Source organism: Borostomias antarcticus, assembly GCF_949987555.1.
Source record: "Borostomias antarcticus genome assembly, chromosome: 34".
NCBI lineage: Eukaryota > Metazoa > Chordata > Actinopteri > Stomiiformes > Stomiidae > Borostomias > Borostomias antarcticus.
The window spans coordinates 3368072-3392611 of NC_140267.1; the positions used below are offsets into that span (position 1 = coordinate 3368072).

The following is a 24540-nucleotide window of genomic DNA, read 5'->3' on the forward strand; positions in this document are numbered from 1 at the left end:
AATACATCATCCTTTCCTCATCAAGAGAAAGTATGAGTGCACTATTGTGATACTGAGCAACAAATGTATTGAGAGGAATCTTCATTCCAGACGTGGTTCCAACAGGAATGGGAGGACAGAAACTAGGCCTCAGGATTATCTTGAATCAGTTACCCTAACAAAAGGGTTCCTGGTCATCAACATGCAACTGGCAAGCCATGGGCAGGGCCACGCCCAAAAAGGCATGTATGTGTGTGTGTGTGTGTGTGTGTGTGGAGGGTGGGTGGGGGCTAGAATACCAGAGTTAAGATCTATTACATTTCACTTCAGTGAGATCTCAGCATAAATCTAGCTATTTTATGACAACCAAGGGCTTCTGCTGGCGTGCATTAATGCAAAGGTGACGTCCGAGCACTGTGATTCGCACGCGTTGATTTTAAAGCGCTTGAGCGCTTGTAGGAGTTAGTGTCACAGATCTCATCCTGTGACATCACATTCACTTACCAACAAGAATCCAGACAAGAAAACACTCCCCACTCCTTCGATACATAGATGCCTTAATCCAGTGTGGGTTGGGTGAATCACTGGCATGCCAGGTTTTGGTATGCATAGTTATCATGATACTCAACAACTGTCACTTTTAACTACAATCCGATTGAGAAATAGATGGTAAAAAATAATAAACTAGCCATACAGACATGAATATGCAGAAATTACGATGATGAGCTTTTCCATTGCAAACAATAACCCCCCATAAGTGTCAATGTGTCCATATTGGACACCCCAAAGCATAATATTCATGTTGATGAGGACGGTGTGTACAGTATGTCTATTTGTGTGAGTGATGATGATGAGATGAGGATGATGATACGATGAGGATGATGGAGGTGTGTACAGCATGTGTCTATGTGTGTGAGTGTTGCTGGGTAAATGTTTTGCGATGATTTTAGGCCACTGTTACTGTGTCTCCCTTTGCAAACCTGGTTTAGCCTGTTAAAAGGAGTGGTGTCTCTCTCTCTCTCTTCCCCCCCTCTCTCTCTCTCTCTCTCTCTCTCTCCCCCCCCTCTCTCTCTCTCTCTCTCTCTTCCCCCCCCCCCCCTCTCTCTCTCTCTCTCTCATTGCGCTGCTTCTTGCTCTGTCTCTCTCTAGGTAAGTTTCGGCCGTCACCAGCCCTGAACGTGTGCATGACAGGTCCCTCTACCTATGAAAGACTTTGGGGGGGGGTAAGAAGAGAGGGCTTGGTACTAGGTGGAGGCAGTCCTGGCGTTGCCTAACCAGTTCTCCGGGCTCAGGCGGCGGTCAAAGAAGGCATATAACCGACAGCCCTCACAAAGTTGACAGAGGAGCTGAAGTTCAGAGGAGAGAACGTTTCCCTTCAGTGAACCGGCTGGACTTGGGTGGATGCTGCGCAGGTGAGTCCGTCCCGTCACGCGCCTCCACACACATTTAAAAGTGCTTGGGCTTGAATATACCTGAATACTTGGATATTAACTTGAATATAAACTGTGATATGCGATATATTTGTAATATACAATATTGATTAATTGATTGATTCCCCCACGCACCCTCCAGTTGAGCGCCTGTGTAGAAATACATGTTTTAAAACCACATTGGAACATTTAATAGAGCTGGGAACTGAGGCTACACAAATGGAGCAAATGTCATTAGTCGTCATTCTACAATGAGAACTTAATTTATTGGTAAAAAAATAAGTCAACACTGTTGAATGGGGAAGTTATTTATTTGATATTGAGCGTCAAAGCTAAATGTTAAGGCGCTGAGTTTGATGGTTGAGCTGTTGTTGTTTACAGAGCTGGTTTGAGTGCAGTTATCAACAGCTATTTCTGGTGGCTTTAGAAAGATGGCTACTCCCTATCAACTAATGTAATTGCATGTTTCTGTGTGTGTGTGTGTGTGCGTGTGTGTGTGTGTATGTGTGCGTGCGTGTGTGTGTGCGTGCGTGCGCCATGGCCTGAGTTTATTCATTTTTGGTGGGATTAGTGAGATGATAGGTATGATTTGTTGAACATATCCGAGTAAGAGAGTAGATTTGGGATGTCATCTTGATAAGTGAAGTGTCTGTTGTAGGCAGGATATCTGTCATCTCGTTGTGGAGCTTTGATTGTCTTGGATGTCTACCTGTTTAGGAGGAGAAACTTATTGTATTATATTATATTGCACTGTATTATATTGCACTGTACTTTAGATTGCGATTCTTGCACTTTGCCTTCAGCACTAGATTATGCTCTTAGTCACTTGTTTTAGAGGGAAGATGCACTTGTGAGTTCTGGTGAGTAGTAGTACATTGGCTCTTCCTACGTTAAATGCAATTATTGTTAGTCGCTTTGGATAAAAGCGTCTGCTAAATGACTAATGTAATGTAATGTAATGAGATGATTCAGAAAATGAGTAGGCTCAAACTGAATTAATTAACAATATACAATGTTGGATTTTCCAGTATTTGTCATTCATCATAAATCTTTAGTGGGCTCTAAGGTATAGACCATTGAAATCACAATCATGTAGATTCCATTGTTTACTGATTTTCACTGAATTAATTGCCACTACTGCAGACATATTTTGAGGGTAATATTACACTGTCCCAATTACTGTCCCAGTTCGGATATCAGTGTTGCTTCTCTCTGTCATACTGCCCATGCCCTGCACACGCAGGTGCAAGCGATGCAGGTGTTTTGACATTCGTCGAGTAATAGGTGTGGCTATATGGCAATGGGGTCAGGCATGGCACGTATGCTCCCCTACATCTGAACCGACTGGTTTTTAGCGGCTTTCTGCTAAGCATCCTGCCTATGGACATACTGGGAATTCCTGAAGGATGAGGCGTCGTGTGTGTGGGTGTTTGTCACCCTGTGTGTCAATCAGCCAAAATTCATGTCGGAGAGTTTTTGTCTTTAACCTGGTTGAGCTTGTTATGGAGAAACCTTGATCAAAACTACAATGAGGTCACACTCCAAAGAGGAGTAGTCCATTAGCTAATTTGGTTGCTTATTTAATTCAGTATTTTTATGCTATTTGCCCTGTTAATAATGGGTAGAATCAAGTCAAATATTACTTAAAATGAAAGGTGCCCATTTCTATCCCTTGTACATCATCTTTAAAGGAGAATGCTCGTTTTTGACAACCTGGACCTTATTTACAGCATATTATAAGACGTTTGACTCACCGAGATCACTCTGGTGTAATTCGGAGGCCTGTAGAAGAAATGTAAAATCCAGCGCGAGCCAGTATATCCATGTAATGGCGGCGGACGGGGCACTGAGAATGCAGCTTCTAAAAAATCTATTTTCTGCCGCGAAACGGTCGTTTGTCAAACGACTTATAATATGCCGTAAATAAGGTCCAGATTGTCAAAAACGAGTATTCTCCTTTAAGCAAGTGCCTAAATGCGTGCAAGTGCCTAAATCAAGAGAGCCCTTAACACATGTAGTTCCCTGTACTGTGATATCCTACCCATGGTCGTTGGTGATTTTCTCCATTCATACATGAGCCAGATGCCATGACATCCCCATGTTATCTTTACAAACATGACAATCCCCAGACAGAACGCGCAAGGGCACAGTCCAGCAGATGGTCTAGTCCGAGCATGTTCCAATCAAGTTCCTCTAAACATTATGTCCCGCCCTCATAGCTTGTTTGTGTCGGAAATACGTCAAACTACGGAAGTTAGACGATCTCAAACGTCCGTTTCAGTGCGACTTTAACGTTACCACTCGTTGCTTCGGGAGCCGCCATGTTTGTTTAGCGAGCGGCAGGGACACAAACCAATCAGGGGCTGCTTTCCACTGTGGGGCGGGACAGCAGTTAAAACGCAGTCCCTGATTGGCCCGGTTCGGTCTGGATTTTGGCATAATCGCTCTGGAGAAGGCGAAGGCCAAACCGTTGTGCGTTAGTGTAACAGAATGTGAGCTGGCGAGAACGGGAGGGTCGTACCAGGCTATGCTTCTGTCACCTGCACATTGATACATGGCTTGTTGAGGAAACACATGTAGGCCTAACAGCGTCATTGAGCAGGCAATTATTACTACTATTTTATTATTGTTGACTCAATTAAGAAAGCATGTTCTTTGAGCTGACTTACACTTTGACTTGGTGATTTAAAATAGCTCCTGATGTCCACTTTTTTTCTTTTGGCTGCTGCCATCTGGACTAACGTTAGCTAAGCACACACATAGACGCGCGCACGCACACGCACACACACACACACAGGGCTCAGTGTTACAGACCCATGGGGATTCGATGGGGTTAACTTAGCCTAGCTAGTTCTGTGTCTCACGTTTAGCCAATTGCCACATCCAATTATATGGGATCTTGCAGTAGCCTATTGAAAATGTCGATGCACAGAATGAAGATACACAGGCGTTTTCTTCAATCTACATGCACATGTAGCACTAACTAGCTAGCTAACGTTAACATTATCATTGTCTCTGAGGTTTGGCGAGGTGAAAATACATCCTGATTTAACGTAATGTTAGCTAACGTTAGCTAACATTAGCTAGCAGCTACTACAGTCTTGCTTTTTATTGGTTGGTGGTGGGGACAATTCAGTCCTCGCTGGGTATTCTCCGCCCATGCACCACATTAACTTCCTGCTATAGTGTGAAGCCACTCAAAGCTCAATCTAGTAGTAAACTTGTGTGTATTTGTGTGTGTGTGTGTGTGTGTGTGTGTGTGTGTGTGTGTGTGTGTGTGTGTGTGTGTGTGTGTGTGCGTGCGTGTGTGTGTGGCCACATGAGCGGAGGTATGTGTGTGTGAGTGTGTGTGTATGTGTGTGTGTGTGTGTAATGAAGATATGTGTGGGTGTGTGTGGGTGTCATGGAGGTATGGGTGGGTGGGTGTGACCAAGTCACAGAGAGTTTTGGCTGAGTTGACAGAGGATGTGGTTTTCCTGTAATCTATCATCACAAAATATATCACCACAATATTGTCAGCGCAGTATATGAGCAAATGCATGTACTGTAGGCCATTTTACAATCACTATCAGTGTAGCTGTTTCCCTCCACGGAAGATGGAGTCACAGATATTGTGGAAAAACTTGTGACATCATTGGACATGTTTTCTCTTTGACGTTTTCCTACTATTTCCACGATTCCATCTTCCGTGTAGGGAAACAGCTACACAATTTTAAAAAGGCCTACACAGAATTTGAGCATTTAACCCAAATAATATTAAATGAAACAAGCATGACTGTGCCCCTTTAATGATTCAAATTTGTAAAAATGTATAGCTGTGTAAGCATTGTCAAATATTAAATGAAAACTTATATTACCCGGTGAACACATGTTCAAATCTCCTGTCATGAATAAATACAAACTGTGTGCAACTTCCTTTTTTTCTGATTGTACAGGTTACAGAGTGGACATTTACCATAATATGCTGGATATGCGGATATAAATACACCTAAGAAAGCATGGTGAGTAATATGCTTCTATCTAGGTATTCTAGGTACAAAATAAACCTTATATCTCTACCAATATTTGAATGTAAAGGCCTAACAGCACACTGTGATGATAGAATACATATTGCAGCATCTAAAACCTCAACGTAGTCATGATTACTACTAGCCTTAACACGACATGCTTGTCCTCAACCAGAACGGGGAATATCGAAAAAGAAGTTACTCTGAAAGCTTACTTCTTGAGGACTCCAAAAAAGGAGGAGTGGTCATTGCAGGAATCACAGACCAAAACATCACGGCTAGAAGTGGTCTGAAAGAAGGTACAATCTTCAATAAAACAATCAAGCACTGCCATTATTACAGCATGATACTCACGATAATTAATTAATTAACCTGGTTTGCAACAAATCTTCTGTCCTCGTTCTTAGGAGATGAGATTGTTGCCGCCACTATACACCTGGCCCACCTTAGCAAAGAGGACATCGTTAAGGTACTCAGTATCATCGAGCCTTATGACGAGAACATGAAAGTTCTCACGAAGCAGGACTTGGAATCCAGTGTCAGCCTTGGCTCATTGGATGGTGGTCTCAAAAGTCTTGGCGATGTAAGTTGTACATAAATGATGTTTGTGGCTCCATACTATGAGTATTATTGTACTGACAACCACTTAATAACACCTGCTACTTTATTGTGTACAGATGTTTACGGATAGCGGCAGCACTGGGTTGAAGAGTCAAATCAATGGAGAATTGCCCAGTGCAACTCTGGAGCCACCCTCAGTTTCGGGAACTGCAGATATAAGTCTGGAAACAGGGGACCTGAAGGGTTCAAAGTTCACAATGCCCACCATTGGAATGTCTGGACCTAAAATTAAAGGAGCAGATCTGGACGGCACCCTTAGAGGCCCTGATGTCAGCGTCTCCACTCCACGGCTCAGCACTCCAGAAACCTCACTTGACATTGAGACACCAGAAGTAAAGACAAGTGGATTGAAGTACAAGGCTCCAAAGTTCAAAATGCCCAATTTTCATCTTCCTCACTTGAAAGCCAAGGGAGGTGTGGATGTATCCGCAGATTTGGAAACCCCTACTGTCAGTCAAGACTTCCAGACACCAGATCTGAATGTCTCAGCCCCAGGGATGGATGTAGGTCTGAACGGACCAGATGTGGATCTGAAAGCTGACCTGAAAGGTCCTGAGGTAGACCTGGAAGCCCCAGATATTGACATACCAGCTCCCTCAGGTAAATTCAAATGGCCTCATCAAAAGTGGGGAAAACATGGGCTTAATGTCAAGGCACCTGATGTGGACATTGAGGGAGATCTTGAGACACCAGACGTCGATCTCTCTGCCCCAAAGATTGACGGACCAGACGTTGACATCAGCGGTCCCGATGTTGATGTTAAAACACCGAATGTTGACATTGAAGCTCCCTCTGGGAAAATAAAATTCCCAACACTCAAAAAGCCCAAATTCAGGCTCGCAGGACCAAAAATAAAAGCCCCACATGTTGAAGTTGATACACCTGACCTCTCTGCAGGACTGGATACCCCTGGACTTGACCTCAGCTTGCCACAGGCAGATGTCAAAGGCCCAAATGTAGATTTGAACACACCAGATGTGGACATTGAGGCTCCATCAGGAAAGTTGAAATGGTTCACTCTAAAAAGGCCAAAATTCGGACTATCTAGTCCCAAAGTTAAAGGACCAGACGTGGATTTAGATGCGGACCTATCTGCCCCTGATTTTAGTCTCTCCACCCCAAAGGTGGATGGAGAAATAAGTACACCAGAAGTAGATCTGAACTTACCAAAAGCGGACCTTGACATCAATGCTACAGATATTGATGTTAATCCCCCCTCTGGAAAATTCAAATGGCTCACCCTGAAGAAGCCCAAATTTGGAAAAGTGAAAGGGCCAGACATTGATCTCAATGCTGATGTGAAGACCCCCGATTTAGATCTCCAAGGGCCCAATCTTGACCTAACAGCACCAGACCTCAACCTTTCTGCACCAAAAATGGAGGTAGACGTCGCCGCTCCAGATCTTAATGTTAGTTTGCCTGATGCTGATATCAAAGCCCCAGATGTCGATCTTCAAGCCCCAGATGTAGATATTGAAGCTCCCTCTGGAAAATTCAAGTTTCCTAAAATCAAACTGCCTAAATTTGGGAAAAAACTCAAAGGACCAGAGATTGACACTGATATTAACACCCCAGATATAGATGTTAATTTGCCGGAAGCAAATCTGGATGGTCTTGATCTAGATTTGAACACACCAGACCTCACAGCACCAAAGATTGAAGGAGACATCAGTGCTCCAGACATAGACATCGTTTTACCTTCTGCTGAACTAAATGGCCCTGAAGTGGACCTTCGAGGCCCACAGGTTGAAGCTCCATCAGGAAAATTTAAGTTTCCTAAAATCAAACTTCCAAAATTTGGCTTATCAGGGCCGAGAGTGAAAGGACAAGACCTTGATATTGATGCTGACCTGAAGACCCCTGAAGGGGTAGACATCTCCATTCCTGATGTGAAAGGTGAAATCTCTGGACCTGATATAGATATCAGTTTGCCCAAAGCAGGTCTGACAGGACCAGATGTGGATCTCCAAGCTCCAGATGTTGACATTGATGCTCCCTCTGGAAAATTCAAGTTGCCTAAAATAAAACTGCCAACGTTTGGGGCAAAGATCAAAGCACCAGACCTTGATGTGGATGCTGATCTCAAGGCAGATGTCTCTGTCCCTGATGTAGATGTCAATTTGCCAACAGCTGAAGTGAAAGCCCCTGAAATAGACTTGAAAGCCCCTGATTTGGACATTGATGCTCCTTCTGGAAAACTTAAATTCCCATCATTCAAATTACCCAAATTCAACTTTTCTGGACCCAAGGTGAAGGGACCAGACCTTGATGTCCCTGATGTAGATGTCAATTTGCCAACAGCTGAAGTGAAAGCCCCTGAAGTAGAGCTGAAAACCCCAGAACTGGACATCACTGCTCCAAATGTAGATCTGAATTTGCCAAAAGCAGACATCAAAGGACCTGAAATAGACTTGAAAGCCCCTGATTTGGACATTGATGCTCCTTCTGGAAAACTTAAATTCCCATCATTTAAATTACCCAAATTCAACTTGTCAGGACGCAACGTGAAGGGACCAGACCTTGATGACAATGCTGATCTTAAAGCACCAGATGTTGACCTTTCAGTGCCTGGGGTTGATGTGAAAACACCAGAGCTGAACCTTTCTGAGATTGATGGAGACATCTCTGTACCAGATGTAGATATCAGTTTGCCCAAAGCAGACCTGAAAGGACCAGATGTGGATCTCCAAGCCTCAGGTGTTGATCTAGATGCTCCCTCTGGAACATTCAAGTTGCCTAAGATAAAACTGCCGAAATTTGGTTTATCGGGGGCAAAAGTCAAAGCAGTAGACCTTGATGTGGATGCTGATCTCAAGGCAGATGTCTCTGTCCCTGATGTAGATGTCAATTTGCCAACAGCTGAAGTGAAAGCCCCTGAAGTAGAGCTGAAAACCCCAGAACTGGACATCACTGCTCCAAATGTAGATCTGAATTTGCCAAAAGCAGACATCAAAGGACCTGAAATAGACTTGAAAGCCCCTGATTTGGACATTGATGCTCCTTCTGGAAAACTTAAATTCCCATCATTAAATTTACCCAAATTCAACTTGTCAGGACCCAAGGTGAAAGGACCAGACCTTGATGTCAATGCTGATCTTAAAGCACCAGATGTTGACATTTCAGTGCCTGGGGTTGATGTGAAAACACCAGAGCTGAACCTTTCTGAGATTGATGGAGACATCTCTGTACCAGATGTAGATATCAGTTTGCCCAAAGCAGACCTGAAAGGACCAGATGTTGATCTCCAAGCCTCAGGTGTTGATCTAGATGCTCCCTCTGGAACATTCAAGTTGCCTAAGATAAAACTGCCGAAATTTGGTTTATCGGGGGCAAAAGTCAAAGCACCAGACCTTGATGTGGATGCTGATCTCAAGGCAGATGTCTCTGTCCCTGATGTAGATGTCAATTTGCCAACAGCTGAAGTGAAAGCCCCCGAAGTAGAGCTGAAAACCCCAGAACTGGACATCACTGCTCCAAATGTAGATCTGAATTTGCCAAAAGCAGACATCAAAGGACCTGAAATAGACTTGAAAGCCCCTGATTTGGACATTGATGCTCCTTCTGGAAAACTTAAATTCCCATCATTAAAATTACCCAAATTCAACTTGTCAGGACCCAAGGTGAAAGGACCAGACCTTGATGTCAATGCTGATCTTAAAGCACCAGATGTTGACATTTCAGTGCCTGGGGTTGATGTGAAAATACCAGAAGCTCCTTCAGATGTAGACATTCATTTTCCCAAAGTGGACCTCAAAGGACCTGATGTCAACCTTAATGTCCCAGACTCCAACCTTTCTGCTCCAAAAATTGTAGGAGAAATCATTGCTCCAGATCTCAGTGTGCCCACATTGGACCTCAAAGCCCCTGATGTTGAGCTAAAAACTGAAACAAACATTTCTACCCCCAAGTTTGAAGGAGACATATCTCCTTCAGATGTTAACATCAGTTTGCCTGCAGCTGATCTCACAGCCCCTGATGCCCCCACACTTGAGGGTGAAGTGAAGGCACCACCACTAGATATCAGTGTGCCCGAAGCCAACATCCAAGAACCTGAGGTAGATCTAAAAGCTCCAGATGTAGACATTGATATCCCCAAATTCAAACTGCCTCATTATAAGCTTCCAAAGTTTGGCCTCTCAAGCCCTGAGGCGGAGGGCCCCAAACTTCATGTTGATGCACCAGACCTGAAAGTTTTAGCTCCTTCACTTGAGAATCGTCTTGAAGCTCCTAAATTAGACCTCAAGACTGATCCCTCTGGTGTGAATGTGACTTCACCTGACTTCTCAATCCCAAATATTCCAGACATCGACTTGAGAGTGCCCCAAGCTGACATTACAGGCCCCGAGGTTCATCTCAATGCTCCAAATGTCGATATTGAGGCTCCCTCTGACATACTGAAAGAAACTGAGATTGGTGCCAGTGTTGACTTAACAACACCTGATCTAGAAGTTTCTGTCCCCAAAGTTGAGGGAGAGGCAGATTCTGACCCAATTGCTCCCAATGTTGTGGCCAGCCTTGACAAGCCAGATTCACCAAAAAGCAAGCGAAGATGGCGCCTTAAGTGGCCTTTTGGCACAAAAGATAAAGATTCTGCCTCAGATGAAGAAAACGCAAGTGAAGATGAAACAGGAGGTGATTTGTCAGATGTTGAGGTGGAGGTTCCCATATTCAAATTCCACAGGCTTCCAACTAACAGTATAGAACACCTACAAGACGCCATGAGGACCTTAAATACAGACACTAACACACCAAATATTGAAGGCATTAAAATGAATACAGGGGTCACTTTGCCAAAAGTATGCGTATCACCAAAAGAGGGAGAGAAGAGTACAACAGCCTCAGGTCGTATTGACGTAATGGAGCGACTAAGAATTTTTAAGGCAAAAACAGCATCAGGTAATGTTTCACCACCTGAAGTGAATCCTCCTGTAGTAAACTCATCAGATGAAAACGATAAGATGTCAATAAGCCTCTCAAATATGCTTGGTCTAAATATCAAAGACCCAGATAACTGATTCCTGCTAGTTCCAAACTTTGAGAGTCTTATGAACTTTTTCAGTGTAACTTGTTTGTAAATACATCAATTCGCCATTCCAAACCGCCATTGCCAAGTCTGTTAACACTTTACATTACAGTGCCCTTTGTACAGTGTAATTACATTGGCGCTTAGTACAGTGGGCTGTAAAAGGCTGCAACAACACATAGTTACAGTGTACTTTGAATATGGAACAGTTTGTAATTACACAATGCAATTACATATATGTAATAGTGGATGCTTGCTACAACGCTTGTTACAAATGTTCAACGTTCAACTATAATCACTGGCTTTTATGCACAGCTGCCCAGGAGGTTAAAAATAATCCAATGATCTAGCAGTACAGAATGTGCCCTGCTAGACCTAAGTCCATCTTATATACAGTAGGTATCACTTTGAGACGACTAGTTTCCAACATTTGTTACTGCTATTAGTAAGCTGGAGGCAGCTGAGCTAAATGCAACACAAACTTGGTGATTATAGTGAAAACATGAACATTTGTAACAAGTATTTACCATTACAAATATGTAATTATAGTGTGTAACTTAAGTACATATACTGTAAGTAAAATGGAACTATGCACTTTTACCTTACACTACACAAGTGACACTGTAGTCTAGCGTTACCCAAAGTCTTGTGTTTGAGGGATAAATTCCTCTTGAGGATGTGGTTTGTTTGTTTTTTACCAGGGATGTGCACAGATAGACACGAGGTGGTGCTAGAGCACATGCCCTTTGCCCTCTGGACAAGGCAAGTGCCCTTTTAAAAGTTTTTTTTAATTTTTTATAGTGTAGGCCTACTGTATATCAATTCTCGATTAAAAGCGTGTAATAATAATGCCCCAAAATGCGTTGTAATTTTGGCAACTAACTTGCATTTATTTGTCTCTGTTGTGAAGTAAGTCTCATACAGCGGCAAACAGCTGAGCATAAATTAGCCGACTGCCCACCTGCTTAACGAGCTAGACGCTAGTCATAATCAATTAATGGATTTAACGTTATTATGACCACCACACGACCAATCTCGGTAGAATGTGTTGTTGGTACAGCATGTTAGCATGTAGCTATCAGTATACTTAAGCTGAATATTTAGTATTATGTAGCAATCTTAACCAAGTCTCACGCCCCCCCCCCCCACTCAACAACTCGCGCAACGATCAAAATACAAATTATCTGTCAGCCCCCCCCCTCCACATCTCGCCACGCAAGGTGCCCTCATTTTTCACTGAGCACCTGACCCCCCAGAATGTCTGTGCACGCCACTGTTTTTTTACTATTTAAAATAACACAGTAGTATAATATATTTGTATGTACATTTACCTCACATATCTTTGTGTATTGTCTTTCTTATGCAGCATCTGAGTTTAGACAGGAAGGACAATATGTTCATGACATATGCGTGTACTCAAGCGAATATTTAAATTATGTTAAAATCTCTTCTGGAAGTGTACTTTTTTAACCTCAGTATTTGCTATGATACAGTTCAGAAGTGTTTTTCTTTAAATGCAGTCTGAGTGGAATATATCATCTTTATATCTTATGTGATGACAAATGTTGTATTGTATACAGTGTATTGTAATTAAACTATTCACTTAATTAACTTTCTGTTAAATAAAGTATTCTATTAATACTTAATTTTGTCTCCATATCATTTCAAGACTAAATAATGTCATATTTATTATGGGAGTGTACCGTTACTATTAGTAATCATATTCTGGGTGTTCATAACTGATATCAGGGGCTTCATTTATCATTGTGCATACACCCTTTTTCATTTACATTTGATTTTTTTACTTGCTTTTCTTCGCAAATAATGTGATGTATCATGACAAAACTCGATGGGAAATATTGTGTATATATCTCACAATATTTCCCATTGAGTTTTGGCATGATACATCACATTCTTTGCGGAGAAAAGCAAGTACAAAAATCAAGTGTAAATGAAAAAGGGTGTATGCACAATGATAAATGAGGCCCCAGGTCTCAATACAAAAAAGCATTCAATGCTAAAATAGCTCATATATTATTTACTATGAATAAAATACAATAGTTAGGGAACATCTATCTTTTAATGATACTATAAAAACAAAATCGAAACATTCACCTTTTTCATATCTAAAGTAACTAAAGTAACATCAAATTGTCTGTCATTCCAAAAGTCAATGTTCTATAAAGCAAAGAGTGGCAACTGCGTTATTTGTACTGGGATATTTTGAGAACAAGATGATATGCAACTATATACCCCCTCTGATTTGATTCAATCAACGTTGGTTCCATTGAACATGAAGTAAAAACATCACTGGTTCATGAACATCACTGGTTCATGACATCAATTATTTGTTTCTTTCCCACCTAGCCATGGTTATGTCATGTACCATGTCTTTGGACATTCACCGAACGTTAAGTAACATTAAAGTTGTGTTGCGTCGGTCCTTTCTTGAGAGAGCACCTACACTTGAAGTTACAAAAAAGCTTCAAGGACTTCTGAAAGGACTACATAATCTAGTGGTTGAGAGAATGAAAACAAACAGGTAAAAATCCCACTGCAATCCATCCCACTCGGCTTTCTCCTGCTTTACTGAACTCCGCAGGAGTCATAACATGGCGTCCATCTTTCATCTCCATACAAACATAACCCGATTCTGTAAACCGCTGATTATTACATGAACATCTGACAACCGCAGGTCTACGTCCCTCTGTTAATGCTAATTCAATAAAGTGGAGAGAAAAACAAGAAAAGTGTACTTTTCTGTCTGGTCTCGACGTGTGTTTTGACCAACTAATGTATACACAGATCCAAAATCACGCAAGGACATGAAGTAGGCATGAAGGGAGCGAATCGCTTTAATGAGCCTGTTGCCAGCGTGACGGCCAGTCTATCTTCATCCAGCGCTGGAGGAGCTGCAGCACGTCGATGCGTTGGTAGTGCCGGCAAAGTTCGGAGAGTTCGGTGACGGTTTTCTGGTTGTAGCGCAGCAGGAACTCCAGTGTGGGGCTGTGGTACATGGATCCCTGGGTCCGGTGCTCCAGCATGGTCAGCTCGTCGTAGCTCATCCCCCAGCGGCTGGCAAAGTTCTTCCAGTTCTTGACCGTGCAGTGGTTGGGGTCCAGTTTCAGACGAAGTACGTCCAGCAAGTCCTTGTCATCCATCAGGTCACTTATCTTAGGAGGCGGGGCGGGGCAGCAGCACTTCTCACAGGGGGGGTTGAGGAACTGTAATTCCTTGGGGAAGTCTGTGCCGAGGGGAATTACAAGCATCTCAGACTGTGTATACTGCATGTAGTACATGAGCACATAAAATGGTATAGCAACCTTCTATTACAGGTTTGACATGTAAAAGGTTATTGTTTTGGCCTATTTAAACATGGAGTTAGATCTTTATTGATTTACCTGGTGAAATGGAAGCTGTGCAGATACATTCTACACCATCTTCCACTGGCTGCAAGGGAAGGGATATACATCATATCAGTGTTTAAATATGATTCTGTCAGTCCTCAAACAGGATAACCTTTCTGAACCACCACACTGTATACATAGAATGTACTTGTCCATTGGGAAAATATAGTCACTTGCCACCATGGTAACAGTCTTGTGGTTTCAACTATTTACCGTAAACAGGCTAAAAACATGTATCCAGACAATATTAGAAATTCTGATGCGATTGGTTTAAGTTCTAAAACAGTAGTCGGAACCGATTCCAATGTTGTCACAACTTAAAAGAGAAAACATTTAAGGAGGCCGCGTTGTTCACCTGTCTTATCCTGTCTGAGGGAGGTGTGAGGTATCCAGGAGGCATGGATCTGAGCTGCAGCGTCACCGTATCTGGAGGGGACAGTTAACCGTATGAGGGCATACTCTTCCAACACAAAAATATATAAATATATAAAATAAACACATGCTGTGAATGGATATGTTTATCTCTGGTAGTCTACCTTGAGGTTCTGTGACTTGAACTGGATAGTTGGACTCCAAGGACTAAAAGAGAACAAATATAGATATAAATACAAAAAACATATCTTTTTTGGTGTCTACATTACGCAATATTCTCTATTCCAGTAATGCACATGGAAATCTCATGAAAAGGAAGGCATTCAATGAGCTGGTAACCTAGTAGGAAAATTACACACCAGTGTATTTGGCTCCAGAGGAGCTGCTTGCTGAAACATGTCCCTAGGCCTAGAAATCACAGCCCCTTGTGCTCAGCAATGTTTCAATGGCTTTACCTGGGCCCCCTCGAAGGTTTTACATGTCCTCCTTAAAGAACTAGTTTGGTATTTAGAATCACAAACCCCGTTATATAAGGTTATTTACGATCATGTACAATGGTCCATATACAATTTATTACGAAATTGTGCATTGTGATATGAGTGCCAGTGTCACAGCTAAGTACACAATGGATCTCTTTGCCAATAGAGATCCATTGTGTACTTGGCTGTGACTTGAGCAGTGAGCACTAATATCTCAAGAATACAAAGTCTGTCAAAATGTTGATATGGACTGTTGTATGTCATGTAAATAACTTTATAACAGGGCTTATAAACACTAAACTAAATAAATACTAAACTAGTCCTTAAGCACGTCCTTTTGAAGAACTGTACGCAACTTTTGAAGAACTGCATGCTACATGATTTGACACGGAAAGACATCTAACTTATATGTCCGACGTCAATCTTTTAGTCAGATGGATATCATTTAAGGGCCTCACCATTTCTGCCATAAAACTGCTGGTATCAATGTCTTCCACTGGTTCCGAGGAGATTCTATCTGTCAAGACACAACAGATACAATAGGGACATTACAATGCTGAAAACCTCAATGCGTACAAATAAATGCAATTTGTTAGGGTCGTCTGCCCCTGTCCCCACCCGTCCACAAGATGGCCGCAGACTTGTGTGTTTTCCCCACATGGACTCTTGGTTTTCCCCTATGTTCTATGTCCCCACCTGCACCTCGAACCCTCCTCAGTCTCCCTACCCTACCTGCACCTCCTCCAGCCCAGGGCTGAGTTTCCCAGAGGCATCGTAGCGCTACGATGAACGCCATAGCTTACGATGAATGTCGCGCTACGATGCCTCTGGGAAACTCAGCTCAGATCCCTGTCTCTTTGTCCATTCGCTGTCTCATGCGTGTTGACCTGTCCTCCTAGTGTTCCTGCTTGCAAGACAAGTACAATCCCTTTTCAACTCTATACAATACCTGTGCAATGCCACACAGGTCTCCATCAGTCAATGCCAGCATGACTCTTTTTAGGTAGTTCAATCACGTAGGATAGATCAGAGATAGAGTATGGCTAGGTCATATAAAGTTAGCCATGCCATTAGGTGGGGAGTCTGTTCGATTTGGTCGTAGAATGCAGATCTGCACTCTCTACGTCTGTGATCAGTGATTGGCTATCAATCAATCAATCAATCAATCAAAGCTTCATTTGTATAGCGCATTTCATACCCAGAGGCAACACAATGCGCTTTACAGAGAACAAGGGAGGTGGGCATACGACCCACTCTCTACATATTCCAGAGGGAAGCAAAAAAAACAGTAATCACCCGGGGGCCAGATAAGTGAGCTGTAAAAATTCTTCCCTGAATTCTGTGCACTTCGAGGCTTGTGCTTCAGGTGCAGTGAGGATCTCTTAATAGTGCGGGCGCTCTGAAGCCAAGCTCCTCGTAGCTCCTGGATGCTCTGGAGATCCACAATCATTAGCTGAGAATTTGCTTTTAACATTTCACTCTATGCAGAACAAAGGGTCTCTCAGAACAAGAAACAGGGTGAAGGAAACCCAGTGGTCAGAAGCTGCATATATACTGTATCATACTACACTGAATCCTTTTATTTAGCTGTATATATATATAAGCATGCCTGCATCTGCTTCACGTTGCCAGGACCCAAGCAAAAAACGACTGATTCGTAAATGGAAAGTGGGTTCTCATTCACCTGAATTATACACCACCCTGCAACCCCTTATAAGGGTATGACACCACAGGAAGGCAAGGCAAGTTTATTTGTATAGCACATTTCAGCAACAAGGCAATTAAATGTGAATTACATGAGACATTAAAAGCATCAAGACAAAGTGTAAGATACACATTATAAAAGGTCATATCAAATGAAATGCAAGAAAAAACACATTATGAAAGCACATTTAAAACAAAATGCAGGAAAAATAAAATACAAGAATAAAGGTTACAGTGCAGTGTACAAATGAATAATTATATGATTTAAAGGTATAATATGTAATAAGTGGATTAAAATAAGTACACAGTGCAGTGTACGAATGAATAATTATATGATTTAAAGGTATAATATGTAATAAGTGGATTAAAATAAACGAGGCTCTTATCCAAACTGAAACCGTACCTCTCTCCTAAGGACCTGGAGACAGTCATCCATGCTTTTATTTCTTCAAGATTGGACTACTGTAATGCCTTGTATGTGGGCCTTGACCAGCGGTCACTGAGGCGCCTGCAATTGGTCCAGAATGCTGCTGCGCGCCTCCTGACTGGAACCAGGAAGCGGGACCACATCACACCGGTGCTGGCCTCCCTCCACTGGCTTCCTGTTCGCTTCATGATTGATTTTAAAATCGTAATGTTTATTTTTAAGGCTCTACATGGTTTGGCCCCCCACTATCTGGCTGAACTGATTCAAGTTCGTGCGACGTCTAGAACCCTGATGTCCTCCTCCGAGACTCTTTTAACAGTCCCTAGATCGAGACTTAACAGGCTGCTCACACGCTTCCGTTCCGTCAACGTATGGCGGAAGGCGTGTCCGCTGCACGCAACAACAACCAAATCCAGCCTTGCGATGACGTCTTTCTCCGTCAAGACATCTGATTGGTCGGCAGCTCCGGCAACGCATCTGAAAGTTGAACATTGCTCAACTTTCGACGCTAGCAACGCAGGCAACTCAACGCACCGGGACAACGACGGAACCAGAATGCCATTCGGCTGCAGCCATCGAAAGTGAATGGCATCCGTCAATGTTGACGCATCAAACGGAAGCGTGTGAGCAGCCCGTAAGACCAAGGGTGACCGAGCTTTTGCGGTGGCTGGCCCAAAGCTCTGGAACAGCCTCCCTCCACACATTAGACACGCACAGAACTTAGGGCTCTTTAAGTCTCAGCTCAAAACGCACTTGTTTTCACTGGCTTTTGAGGCCTGGTAGCCTACATCCCCTGTCCTGTTTTGTGTCCTGTCCTTTTATTATTCTGTGATTATGTGCACTTTATACAGTTTTCTGTTTTAGTTTATTTTATATATTTTACAGCACTTTGGTGCAACTTCGGTTGATTTTAAATGTGCTTTATAAATAAAGTTGACCTTGACCTTGAACTCATCTGACCCTTCACCTGGACTCAGATTACAGATCCTGTTTGGCCATTTGGGTTTAGGTTTAGTCTGCCAAAACCTTACAAGGTTTCTCCTTTTACAACCTTCTACCACGCACTTAGATGTATAGGATACAACAGGGTTCATGCTTAAGCCCTACACTGAGTCCGATCGTTCATCCAACGCCATTTAAATCCTGTGCGATCTGTAAACCACCATTAACTAAAAACCTTTTATCCTACTATCTGTACACCATCCGGTTAACTAAAACCATGTTATTCTTGGTTCGGCTCTACCACACTGGCAGAACCTGTCAATTCAGGTGTGGCATTTGAGATACTAATTTTCAGTTGACATTGAACCCCATTGTGAATTTAGTAGTGCACACTGGTGATACATTCTGGCAGGCACGTGCACTCATAGACCTCACAGGGCCGAGGGACCCTGCCTTATTCGCCTAAGGGCCGTTTTTCTGCGTGCCTGCCCGGCCTAACAGATTTTGATTGCATCAGGCTGGAAAATAATTTGTCACTCCAAGGTGATGCCCTACTCTCTCGTTTTCCTAGCTACTGCAGCGCGCGTACTGTGAGCGAAACCAATGCACGATAGGCACTCGATAGTCATGAGAGTCAGTCAGTCGAGTATATCTTTTTGAGGCAGACACAGACATATTACAGGTATGTGGCCACTGGCTAACATTAGTAAGCAATTTCATTTTCGCTTTATATTGATATATTGATTACCTTTTGCTAGTGCTAGCCCTATAAGTCTCTTTCTCTCTCCCTCATGAGTTTTGATGTTATCTTATTGTGTCGTTAGCTAGTTAGCTAATGTAGGCTAAGGGCCTGTCCCCACTGGTCAACTGTCACTCGTGGGGAATGCACTCTCCGCGTTTTCATCACTTAGGTGGGCGTGAAGGGAAACGAGCGTTATAATCTTTTTTATAGTAATATTACCTAGGTAACGTCATCTTTCTCTCTCTCTGTCCACTTAAAGAAAATAGGTTAAATGTTCTTTAATATCATCATTAAACAGTAACAGTGCAATTTTGATTGTAGGCTTCTAACTTAACCATTCAAAGCTCAAAATATATCAACACATTTCACCACAGTAACCTTTGGCCTCTTGTCACATGACTCATTGGCAGGATGTATTTATTGAACATGTCACTCCTACACTCTCCTTGTATACTCTTTCTCCTTTTAACTAAAGCACTAGGTGCTACATTAATTTTGATTCACACTCAATCTGTGCAGTAAAGCTGTAATTATGCCAACAACTGTAATTAGCTTATTGTATTCCACTGTTGCGTTGGGTTATGTGCATAACACTATGTTTATTGCTGTGTAATTAAATAGGCTAGTACTGCTAGTATTGAGAATAGAGCACTTATCTTTAATTAGTGAGAAGGAGAAATGATTTTGCTTTCCAGTAACCGTGTTACAACATTGCACGGGTTATCTATGGTAACTTTACACAAGATTTAAGACAGCTAGTGGGAGCTACACTACTCTGTTGTGTTTCCTGTATCTCGACAAAGGTGCAGAAGCAATGTCCTCCTGTGTTCCTCTCGCGTGGAACTAGTGTGCTGATCTCTGGAGCTTTCCTCCACATAATTCTGGAGCTTTCCTCCACATAATTCCACCTCACACCGCTTACGGACGTAACTCTCAAGACACAGGCTACAGTACGTATCAGGCCCGAACATATCTCGACGGATATAAGTCATCTAATCATCCAGTGGAAGGCGACGGAGCCGCCAGATCAGTTGGGTATTGTTTTCTCGCTGACAGGGAATGTAGGGGCATGTACCTGCTCGTTCGAGATACAATTCACGAGATGAGATAGAAACCACATCATAATACATTGCTCAGGGCCACGATTCCACACTGATGAACCAAGATCTTCTCCTTCTTTGACCACCCATACCTTGAATGAAAGGATAACTACAGTTTCAAAGCCGTGCAACAGACTGTGCAACGGTGCATTTGTTTAGCAGCATCTAAAGCATGTTTTTACCACACATGGCGTGAGCTGAATGGCGTGCTTAATACCCAACTCAATCCACAGAGCCACCCACACCTAAATCACATTCTGTAGCCGATCTTGTCTGTGTGTGCGCATGCGTGCCGTGTGTGGTGTATTATTTGTGCATCTTCCAGTAAAACCAGCAAGATATGGTTAGGTAACAGTAAGCTACAGTACAGGAGAGGACAGTGCATGGGCTTTATGCATTATGATCATCAGCTTTCCATGTAGAATAGGAGATAGGAGATAGGAGGCAACAATGACTCAGTATGACTCCAAAACCACACTACACGCAGCGAAATCGAATAGGCACTGCTTGGCACAGGTGTTTTTGTAGGACAGTCAAATTAAACACACTCTAAGCCTGGGACTAGAGGATATTCAATCAAATAAAGCTTTGATTGATTGATTCATATGGATGACCTCAAAACACAATCTGCATAGCCGACCTCCCACACAAAACCTTTATACAAATCACCATTGAATGCAGTGACACAACTGATACACAGTGAAAGACCATGTGCCTCAACATGGCAACATGTTGGGAGTGTAAGCATATGGCTACCATGGAATTGTCTATGTCTACCAGTTATAAGAGAGGGCCACAAGGGTTTTTATCACCGAATTGTCCGTCAGGCCTACATCCTAGACATTGTACAGGCAAGTAGGCTTCCATACAGAAATTAATAATTTCTGTTGATGGTAAGATATTTAGAGATACACGACCTTCTATATATTCTGTACATATCTACTTGAATGTGTATGTATTTTGACTTATCTATTTTATTTATCTAGTTTGCGATTTTCTTTTGATGGCCCTCGGCTTTAAGACAATACACTTCTTTAACAGCAAACAATCCGGATAAAAACATGATCAAACAGTATAATAAAGTGGCAAACTTACCAAATGGCTCCTGAAACGCCTTCAAACTAGTCATTTGGACACCGATAAAGTCGCACATATGAGGACAAGTCATGAAAAACCCGGTCTTGCTGCCTATGCGGTGATGAGACGGTCGGACCTGAGACCGTCGGACCTGAGACTGTAGAGAAGCGGATGTTGAACGGGTGTAGGTTTGTGTGCTCGGTGGAGGAAAAAAGTTAGAAGTTCAGTTGCTTAGAACTTCCCTCTCTGTGGTTAAAGTTGAGGACTAGACGAGTCCCTGCCCGTCCTGTGCACACCTCCTCTGAAATCTATTTTAGGTCTGTCCTACGGTCTGTCGCTGCAATATCAGACCAGTTAATCGATCGCCTAATGAGTGTGATTTCATTTTTTAAATATAAAATATTGTTTTTATTATTTATACTAATATTAAATATTTTTAAATATTTTTTTTAATTTTAGTCAACTCCTACGGTCTGTCTTCTGCAATATCAGACCAGTTAATCGATCGCCTAATGAGTGTGATTTCATTTTTTAAATATAAAATATTTTTTTTATTATTTATAGTAATATAAAATATTTTTAAATATTTTTTTAATTTTAGTCAACTCCTACGGTCTGTCTTCTACAATATCAGACCAGTTAATCGATCGCCTAATGAGTGTGATTTCATTTTTTAAATATAAAATAATTTTTTTATTATTTATACTAATATAAAATATTTTTAAATATTTTTTTAATTTTAGTCAACTCCTACGGTCTGTCTCTACAATATCAGACCAGTTAATCGATCGCCTATGAGTGTGATTTCCATTAAATAGCCTACAGATTTGATTGTGGTGTCAATCATGCCTATTAATGTCCCAAGGATATCCTACTTCATAGGCTATTTGATGTAAAATGTTTAAAATGCTTATTCTAAAAGTCTTCAATTATAGATTCTGTTCTTCTTTGTTATAAATATTAATAACAAATAGGGTCTTAAAGATAGCCTACTATTTTGCGTTTTAACCACTTTGTATTAAAATATTTAATTATTAAAATATTTAATTATATTATTATTATTAAATAATAATAAAAAATAATAATAATAAAAATAATTTTTTTATTTTATTTTATTTAGTAGCCTACACATGTTCGTTTGTGTCATGTCCCCAGCACAAATAAGCAACTTTTACAACTATTTGTCATTAAATAATAACATACGATGATTTGCTCATTATTATATAGCCTAGAAGTTTAAATCTTTCTAATCATAGCCTACATATTTTCATGTAAAAGCATAACTAGAGGGGCTTGAGACCCTCCGCCCACTTTTCCAATAAGTCCCGCGCGTCAGGGCTCTGGAGGGGTGCAGGTCCGGAGGCAGGGACGTGCTGGGACGGGAAAGAAAAGGGGGTGGGGGGTGTTTACCGTGGGCCAGGTCACCACTGAGCAAAGACACGTCTTTTAGACGTCTTTTAGATGTCTTTTTTGTCTTTTTCGGACGTCCAAAGACATCCAATTAGGAGCCAGAATTAATGTGTTTTTTTTAACGTTCAGATATTGAACCTGTTCTGCACGTCCACAGACGTCTAAGAGGGGTCCAAGCCAGACGTTTGAATATTGAGGGGTCCAGCAGACGTACAAACGGGGTTCAGGACCGACGGACGTTATTAAGACATGATCTGAACGTCTCCCTGACGTTGCGTGTTTGCTGGGTCAGTTAGCCTAGCGGCCACCTGGAGGCCGGCGGCCGTTATCAACCTACAGATGGAGGGCAGGTTGCAGCCAATTAGTGATGGGTCAGTCGCGAACGATACGATGGGACCGATTATTTTTTTTGTAAATTAATACAAGACTGTAGGTACAGTAGCTGATAAATAGATAGTTGTTAGTTGATAGATACAACTAAAACTATTGGATGCTGCTGTTTTTGCACTTTGTCATTTTATTTATTTATTATTTATTATTTATGTTATTTGACTGTTATGGATAGATCAAAGACAAAAATAAGAATTTCCACTTATCTTCTAGTGTTATCTCTTGATGCAGGTTGTTTTGGTTTTATTTGTCCAGGTTTTAAGACATCTCCTGCTTTTTCTGTGAAAGTGGAAAAGTGTGTCTTTAAAAAGCTGCTGCTGTAAAGAAGGAGGCAGCTGGGAAGTGTGTTCCGTTTGATTGAGTGTGTTCCGTTTGAGTGATTTGTATAAATAAAACGTTTAATACACATGTGTAAAAGTGTTTGTTTGGGCCGCTGGGGCTGAGGAGGTAGGGTTGGTGGTTCGAATCCCGGCTCCTCCTGTCCACATGTCAGTGTCCTTGGGCAAGACACTTAACCCCAAATTGCTCCCAATGCACAGGCTAGCACCTTGCATGGCAGCTGCTGCCGTTGTAAAGCGCTTTTGATCAATAAAATAAAAAGACCGTCGGCAAATAAAGCACTTGTGGAGGTGGAGGGACCTGTAGGCCACCTTCCAATTCACTAGTGTCTGTTTGCTGCCATCTGCTGTAGCCAAGGCTCACAGGGAGGCAGGTATCTCTTTTCAGGATGAAAAATTGATAGACTATATATATATAAGTGTCCATTTATACAAGTTTCCATTTATAAAAGTGTCTGATTCATAAAAGTGTCAGTTTATAAAAGTATCAGTTTAGTAATATTGGACCCACCCACTTTTAACATAATTTTCTACCCCCCCATGTCCACCACCACACACACACACACAGTATCATTTTTAGGTACTGAAATATGGATTGACTAGCCTAGTAACATAGTCTTGTTTTCTTGTGCTAACGCGTTAGCTTGCTAGTTAACGTTAGCCAGCTAGCTAGCAGGCATTTGGATTACCCGAAGCAACATTTATTTCCCCTAGGATGCTGAAGGCATGTCCCGCATAATAATATTTAATATTTTCATGATACCAACCTCTGAATGAAATGTACCCATATTTCTTCTCTTACTATAGCCACATACAGGTATCAAACCACATGTAAAAATGCACCAGAATGCAGGAAATGGCATCTTCTTGCAAATTTTTTTCTGGGGGAGGACCCCCACACCTACCTTCAAGGTGTCCCACCCACATTTATTTAACTTCCAATAACTGTAGCTAACGCTCACAAGGGGCAGGACCTTTGCAGGATGAATAGACTGTGATTCTTAAGTTATTACTGAGAGCAAATGCATAGCTAGGCTACATTCTGCTTTGACTGAAAATTGTTGGTTGTTTTTTTGTGCGTGGCTGTAAGCC

The 24540-nt window shown here is 41.9% G+C and overlaps 1 protein-coding gene across 1 annotated transcript; it reads right to left on the reverse strand.

The window, feature by feature from the left end:
- Positions 1–13915: 13915 nt before the first annotated feature.
- Positions 13916–21386, reverse strand: edaradd (EDAR-associated death domain; the record flags this gene model as incomplete). Its single annotated transcript, XM_084460830.1, has 6 exons — positions 13916–14304; positions 14462–14510; positions 14823–14893; positions 15004–15046; positions 15777–15835; positions 21329–21386. 6 exons carry the CDS (start codon positions 21384–21386, stop codon positions 13916–13918), a joined length of 669 nt encoding a protein of 222 aa, XP_084316956.1.
- Positions 21387–24540: the final 3154 nt, after the last annotated feature.